Source organism: Melitaea cinxia, chromosome 17 (genome assembly GCF_905220565.1).
Source record: "Melitaea cinxia chromosome 17, ilMelCinx1.1, whole genome shotgun sequence".
NCBI classification, from domain to species: Eukaryota; Metazoa; Arthropoda; class Insecta; order Lepidoptera; family Nymphalidae; genus Melitaea; species Melitaea cinxia.
Genome location: NC_059410.1, coordinates 7,834,976 through 7,857,030, shown reverse-complemented (window position 1 = coordinate 7,857,030; position 22,055 = coordinate 7,834,976). Strand labels below are relative to the sequence as shown.

The 22,055-nt window shown below is 35.0% G+C and overlaps 4 protein-coding genes across 4 annotated transcripts; 2 read left to right on the top strand and 2 right to left on the bottom strand.

The window, feature by feature from the left end:
* Positions 1–14,050: 14,050 nt before the first annotated feature.
* LOC123661710 (allergen Tha p 1-like) lies at positions 14,051–16,032 on the top strand. The gene is made up of 2 exons (XM_045596655.1): positions 14,051–14,159; positions 15,598–16,032. Exon 2 carries the CDS (start codon positions 15,605–15,607, stop codon positions 15,992–15,994), a length of 390 nt encoding a protein of 129 aa, XP_045452611.1. The 5' UTR covers positions 14,051–14,159; positions 15,598–15,604; the 3' UTR covers positions 15,995–16,032.
* Positions 16,033–16,082: 50 nt separating this feature from the next.
* On the bottom strand, positions 16,083–18,266 carry LOC123661716 (allergen Tha p 1-like). Its single transcript, XM_045596662.1, has 2 exons — positions 16,752–18,266; positions 16,083–16,402 (listed from the first exon to the last, which is right to left on the bottom strand). The coding sequence occupies exons 1-2, from the start codon at positions 16,930–16,932 to the stop codon at positions 16,215–16,217; spliced, it is 369 nt and encodes a 122-aa protein (XP_045452618.1). The 5' UTR covers positions 16,933–18,266; the 3' UTR covers positions 16,083–16,214.
* On the top strand, positions 18,235–19,925 carry LOC123661708 (EF-hand domain-containing family member B-like). The gene has a single exon (XM_045596653.1). The coding sequence runs from the start codon at positions 18,321–18,323 to the stop codon at positions 19,902–19,904; it is 1,584 nt and encodes a 527-aa protein (XP_045452609.1). The 5' UTR covers positions 18,235–18,320; the 3' UTR covers positions 19,905–19,925.
* Positions 19,926–19,992: 67 nt separating this feature from the next.
* Positions 19,993–22,014, bottom strand: LOC123661713 (allergen Tha p 1-like). The gene is made up of 2 exons (XM_045596659.1): positions 21,746–22,014; positions 19,993–20,245 (listed from the first exon to the last, which is right to left on the bottom strand). Exons 1-2 carry the CDS (start codon positions 21,924–21,926, stop codon positions 20,064–20,066), a joined length of 363 nt encoding a protein of 120 aa, XP_045452615.1. The 5' UTR covers positions 21,927–22,014; the 3' UTR covers positions 19,993–20,063.
* Positions 22,015–22,055: the final 41 nt, after the last annotated feature.

Sequence of the window (22,055 nt, the reverse complement as noted above, 5' to 3'; positions counted from 1 at the left end):
ACTACTTATAGCGTATGATTAATAAAGACCTTTTAATATATTACAAAGGTCCCAGGGTTAATTAAGCAAAAGGTAAAAAAAACTTCCGTTAGAACATAGAATACCATACCTTCTTTTTAAAGTTTGTGTAAAATAATTATTTTGTATCACATATGCTAACTTATTAATACTCATTTAATTATTTAATTTTTTCAGCTTCTCACTATCTCTATCAAGCGGCTTAGTTATAGGTGTAGCGTAGATTTTAGTTTCTCTCTCTTTATTTTCTCTAAATAATTAAACAGATCTATATAAATTATATATTTATTTATTATGTGTTATGAATAGTGGTTGTTTTGGTTAAAATATTTTAGTATGTACTGTCGCATTAGGTAATAAACCTGTAATGGTAGTATACTTTGCGAATAAATAAATAAATACTACTCGCCAAAATGTATGTACGCGCAAAATTTCTGAACGACAGTACCAAATCGGATAATTATTTATTTTTGTATTCCTTATTGTCAGAACTAATTTTGTTCAAAGAAAAATAACGCAATCGATATTATCACTAAAAATATGATGGTAAGAAGTTCGCCGTGTCAGATTAAAATAAAGTCCTTAAAAACTGAAACTGATAAGAAAACGAAAATACTATTTTTGTATTAAAATGTCTTCCAACATACGCTTTTTAGACATATATTTTTTTATACATATAACTTGATAATTTAAAGTCAGAATAGTCTTTAATCAATGATGTATTAAGTCGGTTGTATGCAGGTAATATTCAATTAAATGTTGCTTCAATAAAAACGTAACAAGGTCGACACTCAAGCGCATCAATGCACCATGAAGCTGTGATAATCAAATGGTCTGAAGTAGTTTAAGCTAATAATGTCTTACATTTAATTAGTTTGTAAACATAAATAAATAGCTGTATTTAAAGTTCATTCATGTGCAACCTTGTCTTGTAACCGTAAGCGTGTGTATATACACAATTAATATTAATCCATTATAATATAATATAAATATAGCACAATATATATATAGCACACTATTAATATTCACTATTAATACTTCAATTTAAACGGACATTTCTTGATATTTTTTCGTAATACATTGAAAAATGGAAAGGAAGTAGAGGTAAAATAAGGCAAAAAATACTTCTTCATAATATTTATTAGCACTTCCTCATCCTCATCTAATATATAAAATTCTCGTGTCGCGGTGTTTGTAGTTAAACTCCTCCGAAACGGCTTGACCGATTCTCATGAAATTATGTGTGCATATTGGGTAGGTCTGAGTATCGAACAACATCTATTTTTCATCCCCGTAAATGTTAAGGGAGTCCATCCCATTTTTTTAATTTTTAGTTAAATTATCTATTTTTTATTTTATTATGATTTGGCGTTGAAAAATACATACAACCTTAAATTTTCACCCTTCTACCACTAACCCCCATTTTTAAATAGCGTTTAGCGGCAGGACAACGTTTGCCGAGTCAGCTAGTAACATATAAAAATCTCATCCTTTAAAATTAAACTAAAACACAAAGAAGTTTTAAGGTTATTATGAATAACCTTATAATAATAATAATAATAATAATAATAATAAGGTACTCTGAGAGAGTTGAGCGCTTTCGACAAAATCGCCTCTTCGTGAGTGATCAGAAAAGGTTCTATAGAAAGCTGGAGAACCCGATATCGAGCTCTGCTTCCCTAAAACCGAGTACGGTTGACCTCGTCGCCTTCTGGCGCAACATATGGTCAGGGGAGGTGGAGCACGAGGAGGGCCCTTGGATTGCGGCGGTTCAGGACGCATGTGCTAAAATCGAACCGATGAACCCAATCGCCATCTCTACGGAGGACGTCAGTGGTGCGGTCCGGCGGGCTCCGAACTGGAAAAGTCCGGGGGCCGACGGTCTGCATCACTACTGGCTGAAAGGGCTCTCGGTCTGCCATGCGACCTTGGCTCGACAATACCAAGAGGCAATAGATCGGAAGACACTCCCGAACCTTTTCACTACCGGGATCTCTCACTTAGCTCCTAAGTCCACCAACACCGCAGATCCCACCAACTACCGCCCCATAACGTGTCTGACCTCCATCTACAAGACACTGACGTCCGTTCTGAGCTGTAAGATCTCACGACATATTGGTGAGTTTAATATCTTGTCTGCAGCTCAGAACGGATGTCGTGGAGGCGGTCGCGGTACAAAGGAGCTCCTTCTCATCGACTCTGTGGCGGGCCAGCTTGTCAGACGCAACCGTCGGAACTTTTCGGCCGCCTGGATCGACTACAAAAAGGCTTTCGACTCGGTACCTCATTCATGGCTCCTGAGGGTCCTCGAGCTGTACAAGGTTGACCAGGCAGTTCGAGACTTCCTCGGAGTATGTATGGGGCAATGGAGCACGATCCTATGTCTCCAGGGCGAGCGACTGACGGGGGCGGATGACCCAATCAGGATACGGAGGGGTATTTTCCAGGATGATTGCCTGAGTCCACTATGGTTCTGCTTGTCCTTGAACCCTCTAAGCACCCTGCTGGAGCGTTCGGGGACAGGCTTTCAGTTTCGGAGAGGAGGTACTAAAGTCTCCCACCTTCTCTACATGGACGACCTCAAATTGCTGGCACCTAACGCTGCACGCCTGCAGGAACTGCTGAAAATCACTACGGAGTTCAGCAGTTCCATCAGGATGCAGCTTGGAGTAGATAAGTGTGCGGTCGTGCATGTGGACAGGGGTCAGGTGACTCAATCGTCGCAGCTTAGTCTCGAATTAACATCATTCAAGACCCTTTCCGAAGCTGAATCTTACCGGTATCTGGGTATGTCACAATGCATAGGGGTGAAGGAAGTGGACATGAAACAGGCAGTTTGTGAAATCTTTTTTGGACGGCTGACAAAAGTTCTTCGGAGCTACTTGTCTGGAGCCAACAAGGTCCGAGCCTATAACGCTTGGGTCATGCCCACTCTCTTGTACACCTTTGGCATACTCAGATGGACTCAGACCGAACTTGACGCCCTGGACAGAAGAGTCCGCACAACTATGACGCACCATCGCATGCACCACCCTAAGTCGTCGGTCATGAGACTGTACATCCCGCGGAAGTGTGGTGGTCGAGGCATGTTAAGCGCTAAGACTATGCATAACCGCGAGGTGTGCAGCCTCAGGGCCTACTTTGAAACGAGACGGGACAGCGCTTTGCATGGTGACGTTTCAATGTGTGACAAAGGACTAACCCCCCTAGCCTTGGCCAAAGAGAACTGGCAGAAACCGGTCGTACTGAGCACCTCTGACCGGGAGACCGTATGGATGGAGAAGGAACTGCATGGACGGTTCTACAAGGCGCTTCACGCACCACACGTGGACAGTAAGGCCTCCGTGCAGTGGCTGCGATTCGGCGACCTCTTTGGGGAAACCGAAGGTTTTGTCTGTGCAATACAAGATCAGGTGGTCAAGACGAACAACTACCGAAAGCACGTCCTGAAGGATGGCACTCCCGACTTCTGTCGAGCCTGTCGTCATCCCGGTGAGTCACTCAGGCATGTGCTTTCGGGTTGTTCCGTGCTTGCTAATACTGAGTACTTGCACAGACACAACCAAGTGGCCAAGATTCTCCACCAAGAGCTTGCTCTTATGTACGGTCTCCTGGAACAGAGGATGCCGTATTACCAATACTCACCGGTGCCAGTACTCGAACGCGACGGAGTCCGGCTCTACTGGGACCTGCCTATCGCCACAGACAGGACGATACTGGCGAACAAGCCTGATATCGTGGTGATGGACAGGGCACGGTCGAGGGTATTTTTAGTGGACATCACCGTCCCGCATGACGAGAATCTCGTGAAAGCCGAGACTGAGAAAAAACGTAAATATCTGGATCTGGCGCACGAGATTGTCGACATGTGGGGTGTGGGGTCTGCTGAAATAATCCCTATCGTAATATCTGCCAACGGTTTGATCCCGGTTAGCCTCGCTCACCATCTGAGGCAACTGGGGATCCGGGACGGTTCGCTCGCAGCCAGGATGCAGAAGGCGGTGTTACTTGACTCGGCTAGGATTGTCCGCCGGTTTCTCAGCCTACACAGCCCTAACCCCCGGCCGTTTGATCTCCCTGCCGGGGCGTATTCCTCCACCCGCTTATATTTATATATGTAAGTATAAGTAAATTTACTATATTATTTATATAAGTAGTTATTATAATATATGTATCTATTATGTATTGGGCGGGCGGAGTGACATTCAGTACAATAATAATAATAATAATAAGCCTTTATTTACTGAAGGATAATATAAGCACCCGTCGTCGGTAGCCGTTCTCAATCCCCAGTGTGTCTCCTGACATAGGCCTCCTCCATTCCCTTCCATATTTTCCTGTCTATGGCCTTTCGCTGCCATGTAGTTCCTGCCAAGGATTCGATGTCATCTACCCATCTGAGATGTTGCCGTCCTCTTTTCCGTTTTCCATCCCTTGGGTACCAATCCGTGATATCATTGGTCCATTTCCGAAACTTGTTTCTTGCCATGTGGCCGCACCATCGCCATTTCTGTTCTCTAATTTTCATTTTAACATCATATATTTTTGTTTTGGCTCTAATTGTGACTAATCGCTGTCTGTCTTTCCTCTTTATATGCAATATACTTCTTTCTATACCGTGTTGGTATGTTTCTAGTTTTTCCATATTCCTTTTAGTCAGAGCCCACGTTTGGCATCCATATATCATACATGGCAAGATACATGTATCGTGTAATTTAGTCTTGGCAGTCATTGGAATGTCCCTATTTTTCATTATATCCTTAAGAGCCCAAAACTTTTTCCACGTGTTGCAGACTCGTCGATCCACTTCTTTGTTGGTTTGATCATTTGGTGATATGATTTGGCCTAGATAGACATATTCGTTAACATATTCTATTTCTAACTGGTTTACATAGATTTTTTCTCTATTTCTGTTACTCATAATTTTTGTTTTAGTTGTATTCATGGTAAGACCAACTTTCCCACTTTCAATTGCTAATTGCTGTAACATCAGTTCTAAGGTCTGAGCATCCTCTGCAAAAATGACTAGGTCGTCGGCAAATCTTAAATTGTTGAGTTTCACGCCATTTATGCTGATGCCAAAGGATTCCCAGTGTAAATTTTTGAAGACACTCTCTAGTGTGGCTGCAAATAATTTTGGAGAAAGTGGGTCACCCTGTCTTACACCTTTGTTTATTTTAAACCATTCTCCTGTACTCTCTAGGCGTATTCTCGAGGTACTGTTTTTGTAAATGTTTTTAATTAAGTTGATGTACTTGCAGTGAACACCTTGACTTTTTAGTGTCTCCCAGATCGCTTTATGTTTTAAGGAATCAAATGCTTTGTTGTAGTCAACAAAACTTATGTAATAGCTTTTATTATATTCTTTGCATTTCTCTAAAAGTTGCTTGACAACGTGTATGTGGTCTACAGTTGAGAAGTTGCTGCGAAAACCTGCCTGTTCTCGCGGTTGGTTTTCTTCCAAGACTAATGAAATTCTGTTAAGGATAACTTTGGCAAATATCTTATAGAGGTTGGACAATAGACTTATTGGTCTGTAATTTTCGATGTTTGATTTGTCTCCTTTTTTGTGCAAAAGTATGATGGTCGATTGGGTCCATTGTACAGGTATTGTTTCCCTGATTAGTATCAGGTTGAAAAGGTGTACTAGTATTTCTGTGATAGCTTCCAAAGTACCCTTTAATAACTCATTTCTAATTCCATCTTCACCTGGAGCTTTGTCATTTTTTTGGGTTTTAATAGCGTATCTTATTTCACTTTCCAATATTTCCGGTACCATTTCTTCTTCGCATGTATATTGTTGCAGTTCATTATCAGATTGAGATTGAGGGGCATTATCTTCTTCTGAATATAGGTGACGATAAAACTCAGTAGCGACTTTCATTATTTTCGGTCTTTCTGCTGTTATTTTAAGATTCTTAACTGAAATGTTTGGTATCCAATTAGTTTTTTCTCTCAGTTCTCTTAGCCCTTTTTTAATACCACCCGTTCTTTGTATATGATACATGAAAGTTCTCGTCAAGTTTTTGTTTTTGTGTTCTCTAATTGCATGTCTTATCTTTTTGCTTATTTCTACTATTTCTTTTTCTTTATTTTTCCTATCAAGTAACATATTTCTACGTTCTTTTATCAGAGTGACGGCTCTCGTACCTAATTTATCTTTTACTTTGCTGGAGGTCGATAATTCACTGATAATATGTTGTAATTCATACACGAGCTTATCGTATTTATCTTGCACAGACTTTTGTTCGTGAACACCAGCCAAGGCAGTTTTTAGCTTCTCTAGTATCTTATCCGGTATTGGTAAGTTTATAACCTGCATGGGTGGCTTTATATGTTTTCGTCCTTGCTTTGGTGTCTTGCCATATAGGGTTGCTCTTACCATTCGGTGGTTGGTATTAAAGTTGACGCTAAGTATTTCTGTATTTATAAAATATTTTGGTTTGTTTGTCAATATATAATCTATTTCGTTTCGGTATTTCCCACATGGTGAGATCCAGGTCCACCTGTTTTTTAGCTTTTTCTTGAATAAAGTATTTAATATGGTGAGATTGTTTTCTAAAGAGAAATTAACCAGACGATGTCCATTTTTATTCCTCTTCCCAGTGCTATAGTTACCTATGATATTTTCTTCACCTTGTCTTCGTTTTCCTATTTGGCTGTTGAAATCACCCATGACAATTATATTCTTGTGTGTTTGTTGTAGTGCAGAGTTAAGATCTTCATAGAACTGATCTTTTAAACTCTCATCCGATGTTTCTGTAGGGCCATAAACCTGTATTATAGACCAGGGCTTGTCATATCCTGCTAGTTTTATATTTAATATCGCAACTCGATCTGATATGCCATGGAAACTTTCTATTTTGTTTTTGAGTTGTTTTCTAACTATGAACCCTACGCCATACAATCCTTGTTTCACACCTTTGTAATACAGAATATAGTTATCGTACTCTTCTATTTCGTCTCCTAATCGTCTTATTTCGCTGAGTCCAATAATACCCCATTTGATCTCATCCAATGCTTTGTCAAACTCGATTAAGTGATTACTAGTTCTTAAAGTTAACACATTTAATGTCGCAATATATATATCCGTTCTCTCGGTTCTTTTCAGTGATTTAGTTGAGGGATTTGGAGGGTGGTGGTCTTTTTCCCCACGGGGACCAGCCGGCTTGGGGATTATTTTTAATTTTTCTTTTGTTATTTTCTCTAATAATTTGTTAGTTATTGTGTTCTTCCGGTTACCGACATCTAGTTGCTAACAATTGTTTTTATTTAATTTAGGCGTTGCTGCCTGTCTCATTAAAGAAAAGGCATCAACTTTACTAAATTTTGACTGAGGAGTAGTTTTTGTTTCACTCGGTTCTTTCAATTGTGGCGGTGACACTGTGTTATCCCTTTTTCTTTTTTCTGTATTTTTGTTACTTTTTACTATAAGCGTGTCGCCTCTTATGTAAGCATAGTTACCCTTCTTTCTCTCCATTACTAATTTCTCTTTTAATGCCTTCCTTTTCTCCCGAGTTTCTTTTGAAAAATCTTCTGATATCGATATAACTTTGAATTTTTTCTTATTCTTTAAGATTTCCAAACGTTTCCAGTAATTTCCAAATGATATAAGAACTGGTCTGGGCAATTCCCCCTGTACGCGCCCTAGGCGGTGTATTTTTGTAATTTCTTGATCGAAAAGTTCTATATTTAAATAACCTTACTTCATATTTAAAAACAAATCGCAAATAACTATAATTTTTGTACTACTTGACTCATAGTTACGAGCTGTGAAATAAGAAAATAAAAGAAAAAAATAACGAATAATTAAAACATAAAAATGAATATAATTTTATTTTTAGTAGGTATATATATTTATCATTATACAGTAAGTATAAAACATCTTTTATCTTATCTTTAAAACTACGCAACGGATTTTGATGCGGTATTCTTAAGGAAATATAGTGATTCCAGAGAAAGGGTTATATATGTATAATACATGCGTAATATAGTAGAGGAACATTGATAGTTTTTGCACCCGTGCGAAACCCAGGCGGGTCGCTAGCATATATATATAACATAACTAGGTCAGCAAACAAGCGTACGGTTCACCTGATGGTAAGTGATCACCGTAGCTTATAGACGTCTGCAACACCAGAAGCATCTCAAGTGCGTTGCCGAATTTATCGCCAATTCCCCCAAGAGCTCTGGTCACCTTACACAACAACAGGCACACAACACTGCTTGAAAACTGTATTATTTCTTCTGTAATGTTAGGGACCACTACTCCAGTCGGGCTGCTCCATATTTTGAACAGGAAAGTTCCTGCTGTGCCCTACCTCAGTTTTATATATCTACCACATATTAATTATATTTCATGCAAAGATCATAAAAAGAGTACTATCGCAAAAGATATGATGTATTTTTTCTTTTGTCTTCTGGACTCAAAATGCATTGGTATCTTGCGTGATGTCGATTTAAGGTCTTAGCCAAGATGGGGTGCCAACTGTTGATGACGTCCTCGTGGTACACCCTGGTCATCGGGATGAGCAGCACGTCCGCAACTCTGGATCTGCTGCCCATCGCGGCTAACGACCGACTGGGAAAGGTGCGCTCTGGGTACTACTCTGACTAACAATTGTATCAATTGTTATTTATTATTATTGTTTTAGTGTTAATCGTTTATTTGAGTAATTTTATCCTTCCCCGCGGCTTCGCTCGTGTAGATATGTATAATATTTACATAGAGGGGCTAGAGTAGTGTATAATCATTATATTACAACAGTTTTTGACTCCTTTTTTTATTTGCCAAATTTCATGTTTTTAGGGTAAAAAATAAGGACTTTTATAAAATCTTTTGACAGCCCTTAGACCTCTTCCTCACAAAATCCATTATTGCTGGACGTCTACAAACTATTAAATATCTTTGTTTCAAATTTTCAGGCATTACACAAAAATCAAGTACTTTTGCGCTGAAAAGCTCCAAAGCTTGCATCATTGGCGTAGGGTGGCCGGTCTGTCGGTTTTTTATCTTCGTACAACCATATCCCCCTTCCATCTTCGTACAACCAGACGCTCTGCGTTACGCCACCCTTATATGGTTGACATTTCCCCTATACGCACTAAGCAATTCGCTAGTACATTCTTGATACGTACGGCCAAAGAATGGAACTCTCTACCAGCGTCTGTGTCCGGAAAACTATAACTCGGGAATCTTTAAGTCCCGAGTGAATAGGTTACTTCTAGGCAAGCTTGTTCCATTTTAGACCGCATTTTTACTTATCATCTGGTGAAATAGTGGTCAACGCAAGCCTATCATTGTATAAAAAAAACAATACCTTTTATAAAGTTTTTGGACATTCCTTAGAACCTTATTAATGCGGCCCTAACCACGAGATCTGTTCTTAAAGGGCCTCTACTAACTACGAACTCTCTCTCTCTCTCTGCCAAATATCATGTTTATGCCATAAAAAATACGGTATTTGATAAAATCTTTCCACAGCCCTTAGATATCTGTAATGCCATCCGTCTATGTCTACTAATTATTGCCTACCTCAATGCTGCCAAAATTCAAGCTTATAGTAAAAAAAAAATTGAGTTCTTTCATACAAACTTGCGTGAGCCCTAAGACCACCTTAATGCTATCCTGTAACAAAATCCGTACATACACGACGCCTACTAATTATAAACTACCTCTGTGTTCAATTTCAAGTTTGTAGCATAAAAAATTAGGAACTTTTATAAAATATTTGGAGAGCCCTCAGACCTTGTTAATACGCCCTTTTCTAAAATTATTTCTTAGTAGACGTTTATTAACTATTACCTATCTTCCTGTCAAATTTCAAGCTTGTAGCACGAAAAATGAAGGACTTTCATAGAGACTTATAAGCTTTTAGACCTCTTTAATCTGTCCCTGTCGAAAAATCCGCTCTTAGCAGGCGTACTCTAAATATAAATAATCTCTGCGCCAAATTTTAACTTTATACGTTCAGTTATATGGTTTTTGAAATTTCGTGATGAATCGATGGCCTATCGATTTTATATACGTTTATATATAATAATCATTGAAACTGTTTTGCTAATGATTTGTAAATATGTGCTATATATAAAAAAATTTATGTATTGTTTGTGTCAACTATAAATTTAACCAACTATAATTTTATAGTATAGTACCAACCACTATATTATTAAAAATTTAAAGGAATTTTCAAAGTTTTATTTAATGAATAAGGTTTGAAGCAACAGAATATTACACGAAGATTTTCGAAATTAAAATAATTTACTTCCCACAAACGTCTATCGTCTCGTCTATCTAACATCAAAAGAGCTATAAAATGGACGACTTTGTTTTTATTAGTTTTCTAAAGATTTTATTGGTTGCCTAAGCGCCTGTTAGATTAATAATGCAATAGCAATAATGTGAGTTTTGTAACTAACATTTATCTGTGATATATCGCTATGGCTATTTTAAATTTAGTCATTTCCTGTAATTTTTTTTTTGAGGTAAAAGATGTGAGAGTCGCACGTAGAACATACATTTCAAATAACACAAATTAGCACAAAATCAATATACTCGTATAACTAGTTTGTTTTAATGTTAATTAGTGCCTATTTATTCGTTTTATTATTTTGCTTACATCATATTGTCTAAAGTCGTAATCTTACATATAGAAATTTATCATTATGTGTATTCGTGAATACGCGAATTCTCGAAGCATAGCTCTTTCTATAGCTCGTTGCGACCTTGAGCCTATGGAAAAGGCTAACAGTAAAAGACACGTCGCGCCGTGTGATGTCAATGAAAACAGAAATAAGGTACATTAGGTCTTTTATTATACATGTTTTAGATTTAAAAATAAATAAATAAATAGTAAATAAATGAACGCCCCACTTCAACTCTATTTAACTCGGATTAAAACTAAATAAATGTTTTTACAAAAAAAAATTCATTATACTTAAATCATTGTTTCAGTCCCGATGTTATCTTATAATTTTTTAAGATTCTTCTCAACAAATTTACTTCAGCCTTTAATATCCCACTGCTGGGCATAGACCTCCTTTCCCATGTAGGAGAAGGATCAGAGCTTAATCCATCACGCTGCTCCAATGCAGGTTGACGGATATACATTTGGTTTCAGGCGTGCATGATAAAAACTGGGACTGACGGATACAAGGACTAACAACCAGACCGGAAATAAATATTTGTATACACATAAATATCCACTTCGAACGAGAATCAAACCCGCGGCCGTCGGTGTCTGGGCGAGGCCGACACGGCACACGCACCTTTACGCCAAAGCGGTCGTCATCTTAACAAATGCATAGTCGTAACATAATACCTTAAAAAATCAAACCAAATCAAATCAAATAATATTGATGGGTAACTAAAATACCTACCAAGTAAATAGTTCATTATATTGGGCACTACTTATAGTATACCATTAACACGTAAATTTTCTTTTTCAAGTTTATATTGGATACGAAATTTTAAAAAAATACAGATTTTAAAATATAATAAATGTGTGCGCCTCTATGTTTTACTTATCCCCAGCAGTACTTTACAGCAAAAACGCCTTTTTTTGTTGACCCAAAGGAAACCCCTAACGGATGCCTCCAGCCCGGGGGAGCTGGAGGGTATGTCCGATTCTCACGGACTAAAACCTCTGGGGTGTTCCTTCGCTCGCCTGGGGTGGAATCACAGGGACGCTAATCACTTCCTCGATCCCGCCGGTGTTGCCCAATTAGGGCCCGTCACCAAAAGCGACCTCCGAGAGGCTCCCTCGAACACGAAGGTTGCCTCCCTCCTCGGGACTGTGTAATGCGGATGATAAATCCCCCGGTATATCACCCCAGCAAAAATGCCTTGGCGCCTACAAACGTTTACTCTGGTAATTAAAAAAGGAAATTCATTAAAAGCTTTATTACATGATATCCATCTTTATTAAAATGACCGTAATCACGGCAATTCATAATGCTCAATATACAATATATTTTCAATAACAATTTTAATAGGTTTTTATTGTCATATTAAAGTCATAGTCTCTTAAGACTCTCAATATTCATTCTCAATCCCAAAGAAAGTGTTGTGATAATAATGACATAGGTATACAGTATGTGATATGGAACTCCAATGCGAACAAACCAACGGCCAAATATAAGACAATGTTTGGCCTATAACGTACGGTTTATATTCGAAAAAGTGATATTGTAACAAATGACGATACGGTGACACTGAAATATAAAAAATTATAATAATATTATGTTAATTGTGAGGATGTTTTATGAAATATTCATCTTGTTACAAGTTTCCTAGGTCGCGACCGTATCTTATCGTAATAACCGTTCTATTGCGAGTCAGTTAAATAGCCTGCGTGACTCAAATGATTTTCATTAACATTCAAATTAATTTTATTACTTCTGGTTACTTCTTGTATGCAATGTATACAATATGCTGAGGTTTATGTTCCGTGAAATACATATCTCATTTAATTACGTGTCCAAAAATAAAAAATAAACATTAAGCTTTTTTCCTTTTTCGTCAAAGATACCTATCTTGCATAGACTTCTTTACCAACAAGCTAGCTTTGTCGAGATAAGGCATTACGTTTCTCTACCGTAATCATCATCATCAATCAATTAATACATATAATAAAAATGTAAATGAAATATGTTTGTGCATGCTAATCTCAGAAACGGCTTATCCGATTTAGGTGTTTTCACTAATATATTGTGAGAAGCTTCACTTAACATTTAGTGTTTGTTTCATGTCAATCGGTTCATAAATAAAAAAGTTCTGACAACTTAAATATGACCTTGAACATGTAAATACCCAAACGACGGTGTTTATAACCAAAAATTAAACCAAAAGATATATATCCAAAAAATGCTATCCAAAGTCCACATTATTACGCGGACGAATTCAAGGCACAGCTACTTTGTCATTAAAATTTTACACATTATTACATCCTAAGGTAAAAATAAATGTAAAAAATTAAAAATAAATTTAGGCTTGCAATACTTTAACCAAAAATATGGCATTAAGTAGGATATACGGTTTTACGCATTACAGCCTCAGCAGCCGTTGTCGTACTTCTAGAATGAATATCAAATATACATGTACTAACAACAGCGGATGTGGTGTAGTGGTGCGTGTAGGCGCCTAAAACACCCGACGGTTTGCAGATAGATTCCCGCTCGGAATGGATATTTGTATTTGTACAAATATTTGGTTTTCGGTTTGGATGTCTGTCCTTGTGGGTCTACCTACAGTATCTCGGAGAGCACGTCGTCGGAGAGTCGTTAAGCTATCGGTCCCAATGTTATCGTAAATACCTGATAGCGATCTTTATTTATGAGTAGGGAATATATCCAGCAACCCGCAGTGGCGCATCATGGTGGATTAAGCTCTGATCCTTCTCCTACATGTAGGAAAAGGCCTATGCAGCAGTGGTATGTTACAGGCTGAATCGTATACATGTAAAGTTCGATCGAATCTTAAACAAAAACTGCGAATTAAAAAAAAAGTAATATTTCGTATTTATTTAAAAAGGCCTTTAATGCTCAAAATAATGTTAAATTAAAGAGAAATTAAAGAGAAAAATGACAATAGAAAAGGGTGGCAATGATGTAAAATAATTCTGTGTGTTTTCAAACAAACAAAAAAAAAACGACTTCAATTTACATCGACAAGTAATATCATCGTCATCAAAGTAGTGGAAGTCAATCCAATACGAATTACACGGGTTAATTTAAAAACTATTCATCAGATATTGCTCAAATTAAAGTAAGATCATATGACAAACACCAGGCTTAGAACATAAAATAATAATAATAATAATAATAACATCGCTAGAAACTTATAATGCGTATCACCTACGCATAATTTCATACATATATTTTTGTTGTCTATAAAGTGTCACCTCCAGTTTTTACATGCGACTGATGACCTGTAGATTTTCTTCCGCGGGAACCTATTGTCTTATCAATTAATTACCAATGATTCATAGAGCCCTTCAATTGTTATTGCTATAATGTCAATAACGCAACATTTAATAATACCTGCATCCAACTGTAGTATAAATATCCTTACCTAGGCGTTAGATCTTCACAACACAATCAGATTTGATCAGTGAATACTACAAACCAGGATCAAATTAAAGGTAGGTACATCACATCAGGTTTTTTTTCTTTATCATAAAATAATATTAGTTTATTTTGTAATGAGGAAATCTAGAAGAACATTTATCTTTTTTTTTTTTTTATTTAAATTTTAACATCCATAGGCTTTTGAGTGCCCATGCCTTTTTTTATTTAAATTTTAATTTTCAAGTATTGAGGCGTATTATTTTCAACATTGCAGTGTATATGTAGAAGAACATTTATCAAGTCGAGACAAATATTTTCTATTATATTTTTTGTTGCGCCCGGTTGAAAAGAAAATGTTTCTTTATAGTCTTTTCAAATAGGAAAGTTATGTACAAACTTTTATCATGAAGCTTCAGAGTTATTTGATTATTTATACCATAGATCGATAATATGCCAATTTACTTGAAAAAACCAAGTAGACCAAGTTGGTATAGTTATGCGTCGTCTAAAATTATTATGTAATTTTGATAAGTGGATGAAAAAATTCTTCCATTAGGTTTTAAGTGAATTTATTTTTAATTGTTACTTATTTTTACTCATGAAATTTGCGTTGATTATATATTGATTTTGGTAAAAGCTTTTGTTGGTTGGGTGCTTTTTACAAACAATTTAAATCCAATTATTCAATATTCAATATTGGACTTTAAAAGTGGCTTTGTAAGCTTTGTAATCAGCTTTGTAGCTCTAAAGATATGCCCACAGGCTTATAATACTCGTCCTTTTGTTATTCCAATTTTTATTTTTGTTGATAATCTTTACTTGGTACTTACACAACTGCAGCTTACATCGAGAAAACCAATTCTACCTTAGTGTCCCTAATGCAGACGTGAGTCCACCGACCAAAATTACGCTAACTTAATTGATATCTTACATGCAAAAAGATATAGTTATTTTTTTTTGTCTTTTTTAAATTATTATTATTTTTTTATCTTTTTTTTATTATATTGCACCTTACCTTAATTATTCTTGTCATTATCATGATCTATGTTTATATATACACCTACCTTCTATCTATAATATATGTACACTTATTTCTATTAATATATATATAGTAAGCTGCAATGTTTCGAGAATGGCAAAAGTTTAGGTTCAAGCATTCGACCTCAAACGACAATGGCATCGTTATTTATCTTACAATAAAACAATAGGTGATTATAACAATTAAATGATTATTACTAGGCTCTCGTGGTTAGGGTATTATGTGCTTATTCATACATTTGCAGCACAGCCATGGAAAATTACCTATGAGTTTTTTCCATCAAAACACGCATTTAATCTCATTGACTATTCAAACTGCATTCCATTAGAACTTCTATATATTTTTTGCAATAAGATTTATTACGATATAATTCCACAACTGCACTTCCAGTTGGAGCTTAACAACAATAGAATTATATTACAATAAAATTCTATTTTTGTACAAGTATACATACTTGTGTCATAATTTTTCAGACTCAATATGAAGATTTTAGTTCTCCTAGGATTGGTATGCTGCGTGGCCGTAGCTTGGAGTAAGCCTGCATCTACTTACACCGATAAATGGGACCATATCAATGTCGATGAAATATTAGAATCTCAGCGTCTCTTGAAGGGCTACGTCGATTGCTTGGTCGAAAGAGGCCGTTGCACAACAGACGCTAAAGCCCTAAAGGAAACTCTACCTGACGCATTGGAACATGACTGCAAAAAGTGCACAGAAAAACAGAAAACTGGTGCTGACAAAGTAATCAGACATTTAGTAAACAAACGCCCTGATTTGTGGAAAGAACTTTCGGCAAAGTACGATCCTAAGAACATCTATCAGCAAAAGTACAAAGACAGAATAGAATCCGTCAAGCAAAAGGCTTAAATATGTTTAATTTTCAGCAAACGAGTTGCTACAAAATTTTGTAATGTAAAATTTTAATCTTGTCAAAAGTTATAAATAAGTCACAAAATTCAACAACTATAGTTTTATTTTCTAAAAAAGACAAGAAACTTGATACTTCTAAATCTAATACTTATTGTATTTGAAATTAAGAAAATTATAATAAGATATTGATTTTTGTTTTGAAAAAAAAAAATACTTTTTAATCAGTATCATTAATAAAATTATCAAAATTTTTTCTATATATCTTGTCTTTATCGTATTTTTCAATAAGTTGATCCCAAATGTCTGGGTGGTTGTTCATTACTTTTTTTATAACTGTTCGTATTAGACTTTTTTGTTTTGTTGTACATTTTATACAAGTTGTTTCAACAGCTTCTGGTATCACTTCTAAAACAAAACAAAAAAAAGTTAGAAATACGTTTTTTCATCTTTTATTTACTGCCATAATTTTGAATACATTGCTTGATAAATAAATTGATCAAAGCACTAATGTTTTTTTTTTTAATCAAGCGAGTAGCTCATAAATACTTAAATTAAATAGCATGAGTAGCTATAAAAGCAAAAAATTTAATTAAAATGTTATTCGCTGCATCTGAATTTGTCTCTGTATGAATTGAACAAATATGTCTTTAATCAAAATAATTAGGAACGTAGATCTTTAGTCATCGTATTTAATTATACGTGTCACTTGCTATAATTAGCAAAATGAGAAATGAACAAACGCTAAAATACTTACTTTTAAAATCTTTAGCTTCTGGAGTACATGGACCTTGATCGAGGAAGCATTTTGCGTAACCCATAAGTACCCTGTCATTTTCTAGCAAAGGTTGAATATCAAAATCGTCGTAACGCAAACTGTAGAAATCCGCCAATACCAGTGATACAATTGTGATAAAACAGATAAAGTATGTAATCATTTTTCACTAGAATATTATTTTTACTCTTGTTTAAATTGACTTCGTATCAGATAATCACAATAATGGTCATTTAAGAAATAGTTGAGAAGCACTCTCTTTCTGTCCTGAAAGTAGTATATTGATGGTGAATTGATAAAAGTTTAATAAAAAAATTATGATTAATACTCCATTCCTACTAGTTTCTGCGCCATCTTAAGTCTACAGCGGTATCTTGTAAAAGCAATAACCAATACAGATTTACTAAAATACAATAAATATCTTAGTTTATTTTTAAGATAATTGCTTTCGAATATAAATTATCTTTCATTCTCACCAACTTGAAGTAACATATAATTTATCCTAGATTATACATGTACGGTTAGTTACTGGGACAGTCAAATTCAGTAAACAAAAACTGAAACTGATACTTGATATAGAGCTATATTATTTCAAATAACAAAATAAATGTAGGCATATTTGAAATACACAGTTATTTCCATATAAACGACAAATAACAAGAACAGGGCGCACCAAGATCTCAAGTATTTACCTATGTAATATAAAATTTTAATGCATGAAGTGTATATTGTGACGATCAAAAATTTAAACCAAATAACTTCTGTAAATGAATAGTGTTTATATACGACTTACATTAACAAAAGCCTGTGCTTAAGCAACCATCTCCAAATTTTATGTAACAGAAGATTGGAAGAGTTATTTCCATTAAGGAATAATTTCTTCAAAATCTACAAACTTCAGAAATTGCTTAAAATATTAGCATGACTAAAGCAAACATTACGTTCCTTCAAGTATTTATAAAGCTTAGCAAACTATTATTAGTTAAGTATACATTACACATAGCTAATAATCTTTGCCGGCATGCAAGCGACTACAATTTGAACGTTACGTCAAATAATACGCACAAGAAACCGTCGCATAATAACACACTTATAGAATATTTAATTTGATATAGTACTGAAAATTTTGTTTTTCAATAAAATTACAGGCATTAGTAGTATAATCAACATATAATTTTGAGATCGCAAAAATTATGAAGATAGATTTTTTTTTGTTTGTTTGAAAATATTAGCTCACTTGATATGACAATGGTTAATAAAATACTAGCTATCAATAATTAATCTCACAGTTACAAGTAACAGCCTTATTACTAATAATTATTCCACTGCTTGTTAAAGGCCTGCATGAGTAAAAATTTGTAGAAAATACTTACGAGGGAGTGAAATAGAAATTTCGTATTTCTACGTTTATCCATCTTTATCATAGCAAAGAGTTAAAATTGCCATATAACTGACTATTTGTTTTGTTACGAATTGTCAGTAATGTCAAATTTGTTTTTGTGAAATATTTTACTATAATTTATTATAAGATTTTATAGATATAATATCGTTATGCCAGTGGATTGCCAGAAATCAACATCGGGTGGAAAGGGTAATCGAGGAATGTTTATAGAAAGAGATAATAAAATTTGTGCTGCAGGGTTATCCACAGCTCAGGCCAATGAATTCGTCGCAGATTGTCTGCAACACTATTTATTGAAAGATGAAGTAGACGCTCTTATCAGCGATTCTGTTATTCCTCATAAAAAGCCACCACCAGCACCACCTTTACGATATCCGTTACCACTTGACAAACGTTTCGCTGGACCATTTGGAGAAGTTGCAGAACTTATAAACCCACCTATTAAAACAAAATTTCAAATGTTAGTAGATGACATTAAAGACACACCATACTCTTCGTATTGGAAAAAACCTCTAGGGAAAAGTAGTGACCAAGTGCCAATGTTACCAGAAGGACTTGATACATTGAGAACAACATTTGGTAAGAAAACCAACTTCCATGGTCGTTTATATGATATCATAATGCCGAAAACACGGTGTAAAAAAATCAATAATAAATCAAAAGAGCCTGGTGTTCAAATGAACCGTAATTATTGTACACCTGCATATAATCCAGATCTGACATTTGGTTATAGAACATTTGCTGATAAACGTGGCACATACGCAAGATGTTGCGTTACTGATGACAGAATCAAGCTTGGGAATGGCGGTAAATGTGTTATAAATACATTGCAATCTAATTTTGAAGATCTAACTCAACCTAGAATAGGTACAGTACTAGCCCCTAACAACAACACTGATAGTTTACCCCAAGGCCATACATTCGGAAAATTAAAACCTCCAGACAACATTGTCGAATGCTTAACATTTTGTGAACGAAACACTGACCAAGATTTTTACAGAAAATGTTTGGGCCACCTAAATACTATTAGAAAATACTTGTCTAAGCGGTTTCTTCCTACATTTTTCCAGGGATTTTATTTCAATCTTAAATATTTTGATAATGAAAAATCTGGTTGGCTTCCAAAAGATATTGTATATAACGCGTGTGCATCGAAATTGATAAGATTCGATTCAGCTTTAATAGAGCCTCTATTACTTTTATGGGACGCATTTGATGGTAAGCAAATTAAATACAAGACATTTGTTCATATAATCAATTTTAAAGAACCCTTACCAGAAATCCCAAAAATGTCTGATTTACCACCAACCTGCCTTGATTTTCGAACTACTTATTCAGATATGGTAAAACCTGGTCAAGAAAAAGATGAAAAACGAATGGCGGGCATACCTTCAGGTCGTTACTTCGATTTAGACTTTCCGATTACACCAGAAAATTGCTGTAAAGCTGACCGATTATGCCTGCCTCATGAATCTGATATGAAAGCCTGTCTATGTCCAAGTGTTTTGACATTATTTCATGTTAATCATCGAGATATGTTTGCAAAACGAGAACCACATATAATTAAAAAAGTTTTTGAAAGTGCGGGTGAGTGTTTAAGTGACGAGGCTTTTGATGCTGTCTGGAATGAAGCTAAAACTTATCATTCAATGGGATGGGTTTGTTTTGAAACGTTTCGGCGAGCTTTAGAAAAATATTTAAGAAATAATAACGACAAGGAGAAAAGGACATAAATTAATGAATAAATCAAATTTATTTCAGTTACTATAAAATATATATATGAAAATATATAATAAAAATTTATAAAAAGAAAAAATAAACTGTGAACACCAATGCGGATTTATAATTTTAGTAGTATTCTGCAGTACTTGGTTTGATATTTCTTTAAGCGCTTATGACTTGAGGAAATCTTGGAAAGCTTCTTGGTATTTTCCTTGTGGATCGTAAAAAGATACAAGCTGTTTCCAGATTTCTGGATTTTTCTTTTTAATTTCACTAATCAACTGCTTTCCCTTTTGCTTCTGTTTTTCTGAGCATTTTGCACAACGTGTTTCCAAAACTTCTGGCAATACATCTGAAAATTATAATTATTATTGATACTTTTTTATATATTATACGAGTTAATTAAAGATTCGTTAAGCAAAGTAACTAACTACAAATCATTTCTGAATTGTTGTTAGAAAAAGTAAATAAGTAAAAATTATATAAATCTTTCATTATTAGTTTTCGTCTACGTTTCTTTCTATATATAATATTTAGACAGGCGTAGATAGACTAAGGGGTTTCGCTACAGCATATAAAATTTAATAAATCTTTAGTGTATCTTATATATACATAATCTTAGGATTTTTCTTTTAATTTATTACTTTGTTTTATGTGTCATCAAATTGCAAATACTTTTTTTAAAGAGTTGTTACAAGATAGTGTGAAGGCCTAGCTAAGGCAATGTGCCCCTAATACAAATAGACTTTAAATATTGATTAACATTTTGCTGTACTTTCATTACTTTCTAAGTAGAAGTTGTTTAATTAAATATTAATTACAACCCGAACAAAATGGCGATGCATTAAAAGGCTGTCATAACTAAAAATAATCTAATTTGAAACGCGCATGCGGGGTGCACCCTGCTAATGTCGCTAGTCTTATATCGTTCAGTTTATCGAAAACCTATTTGTATCTAAAAATTACAGGAAAATATTAAAAACAATTATCAGATAATGTTATATGGATTTCCTAGTATAAAAGTAAATTTACCGACATCGACATTTATCAATATACATCACAGGACTATAGTAGTCTATAGTTACCCATTCCGCCATATTTGTTTACAAAACAGGACTTTTATTTTTGGATGGAGTTTACATAGCTCTAAAAGAGGTTTGCTTGAGAAGCAATTGATGTACCAACAATACAACGCACGATTCAAAAGGTTTGACCCAACCTTGATTGAACCACTTTTAAAAGTTGGGATGCGTTTAACGGTTCTTCCGCTAAATACAAAATATTTATTCACGAAATTATCTACAGAGAACCATATCTAAAACTTCCTAAGATAGATGATTTGCCAAAAATAATTTCAATGTTCAAATAACTTACGGCGAGAGAACAAAAAACAGACAGAAAGAGTTAGATAAAAAATAAAAGAGCTGTTATTCCATCAGGAAGATATTTGGTAAAAAAATATTGTTTGACTCCTGATGGTCTTTGTAAGGCTTATAGATCCTACTTTCAAGAAGAGACGGACATGACGGCTTGCCTAAGCATTGCATAAGCTTAGCGAGACTTCAATACTATTAGAAAAATATTTGAACGCGAGTTAATTCTGGCGAGCGCTTTGATAATAAAATATGTATGACATTTCACAAATAGCAGAGAAATATCATTCTCAAAAATGGGTCTGTCTCGAAACATTTCGTCTTTCTCAAATTGAATATGAAATAAAAAACAAACACATTAAGCTTTAATATTTAAAGTTTCAATATTGAAAACATCTATATTACTTTTTGTATTATACTATTAAAAAGGTTAAAAATATTAAATTTGTTTTCTTTATTTTCTATACATTCTTTCTTACCCTTAAGTTTTTTTACTTCCGGAGTACATGGCCCTTGGTTTATTAAACACTTAGAATATGAAGTTATGAGTCTCTCATTCCCCAGCAGTTCATCGAGGTTTATATTATCACTTGAAGTATCGTATGTTTCTTCAGCGATGACAAAGGCGGCAAAGCAAAAGAGTAAAATTATGGACTTCATACTTATATATTACAAACACAGTGTGTGCTATGCGTGTGATACAGTCAATATGATTAGAACTAGATCGCACCTACATTTATATGTTACTGTGACTTATATCGATTCTCGGAAAGGCAAGCAGAATGATTA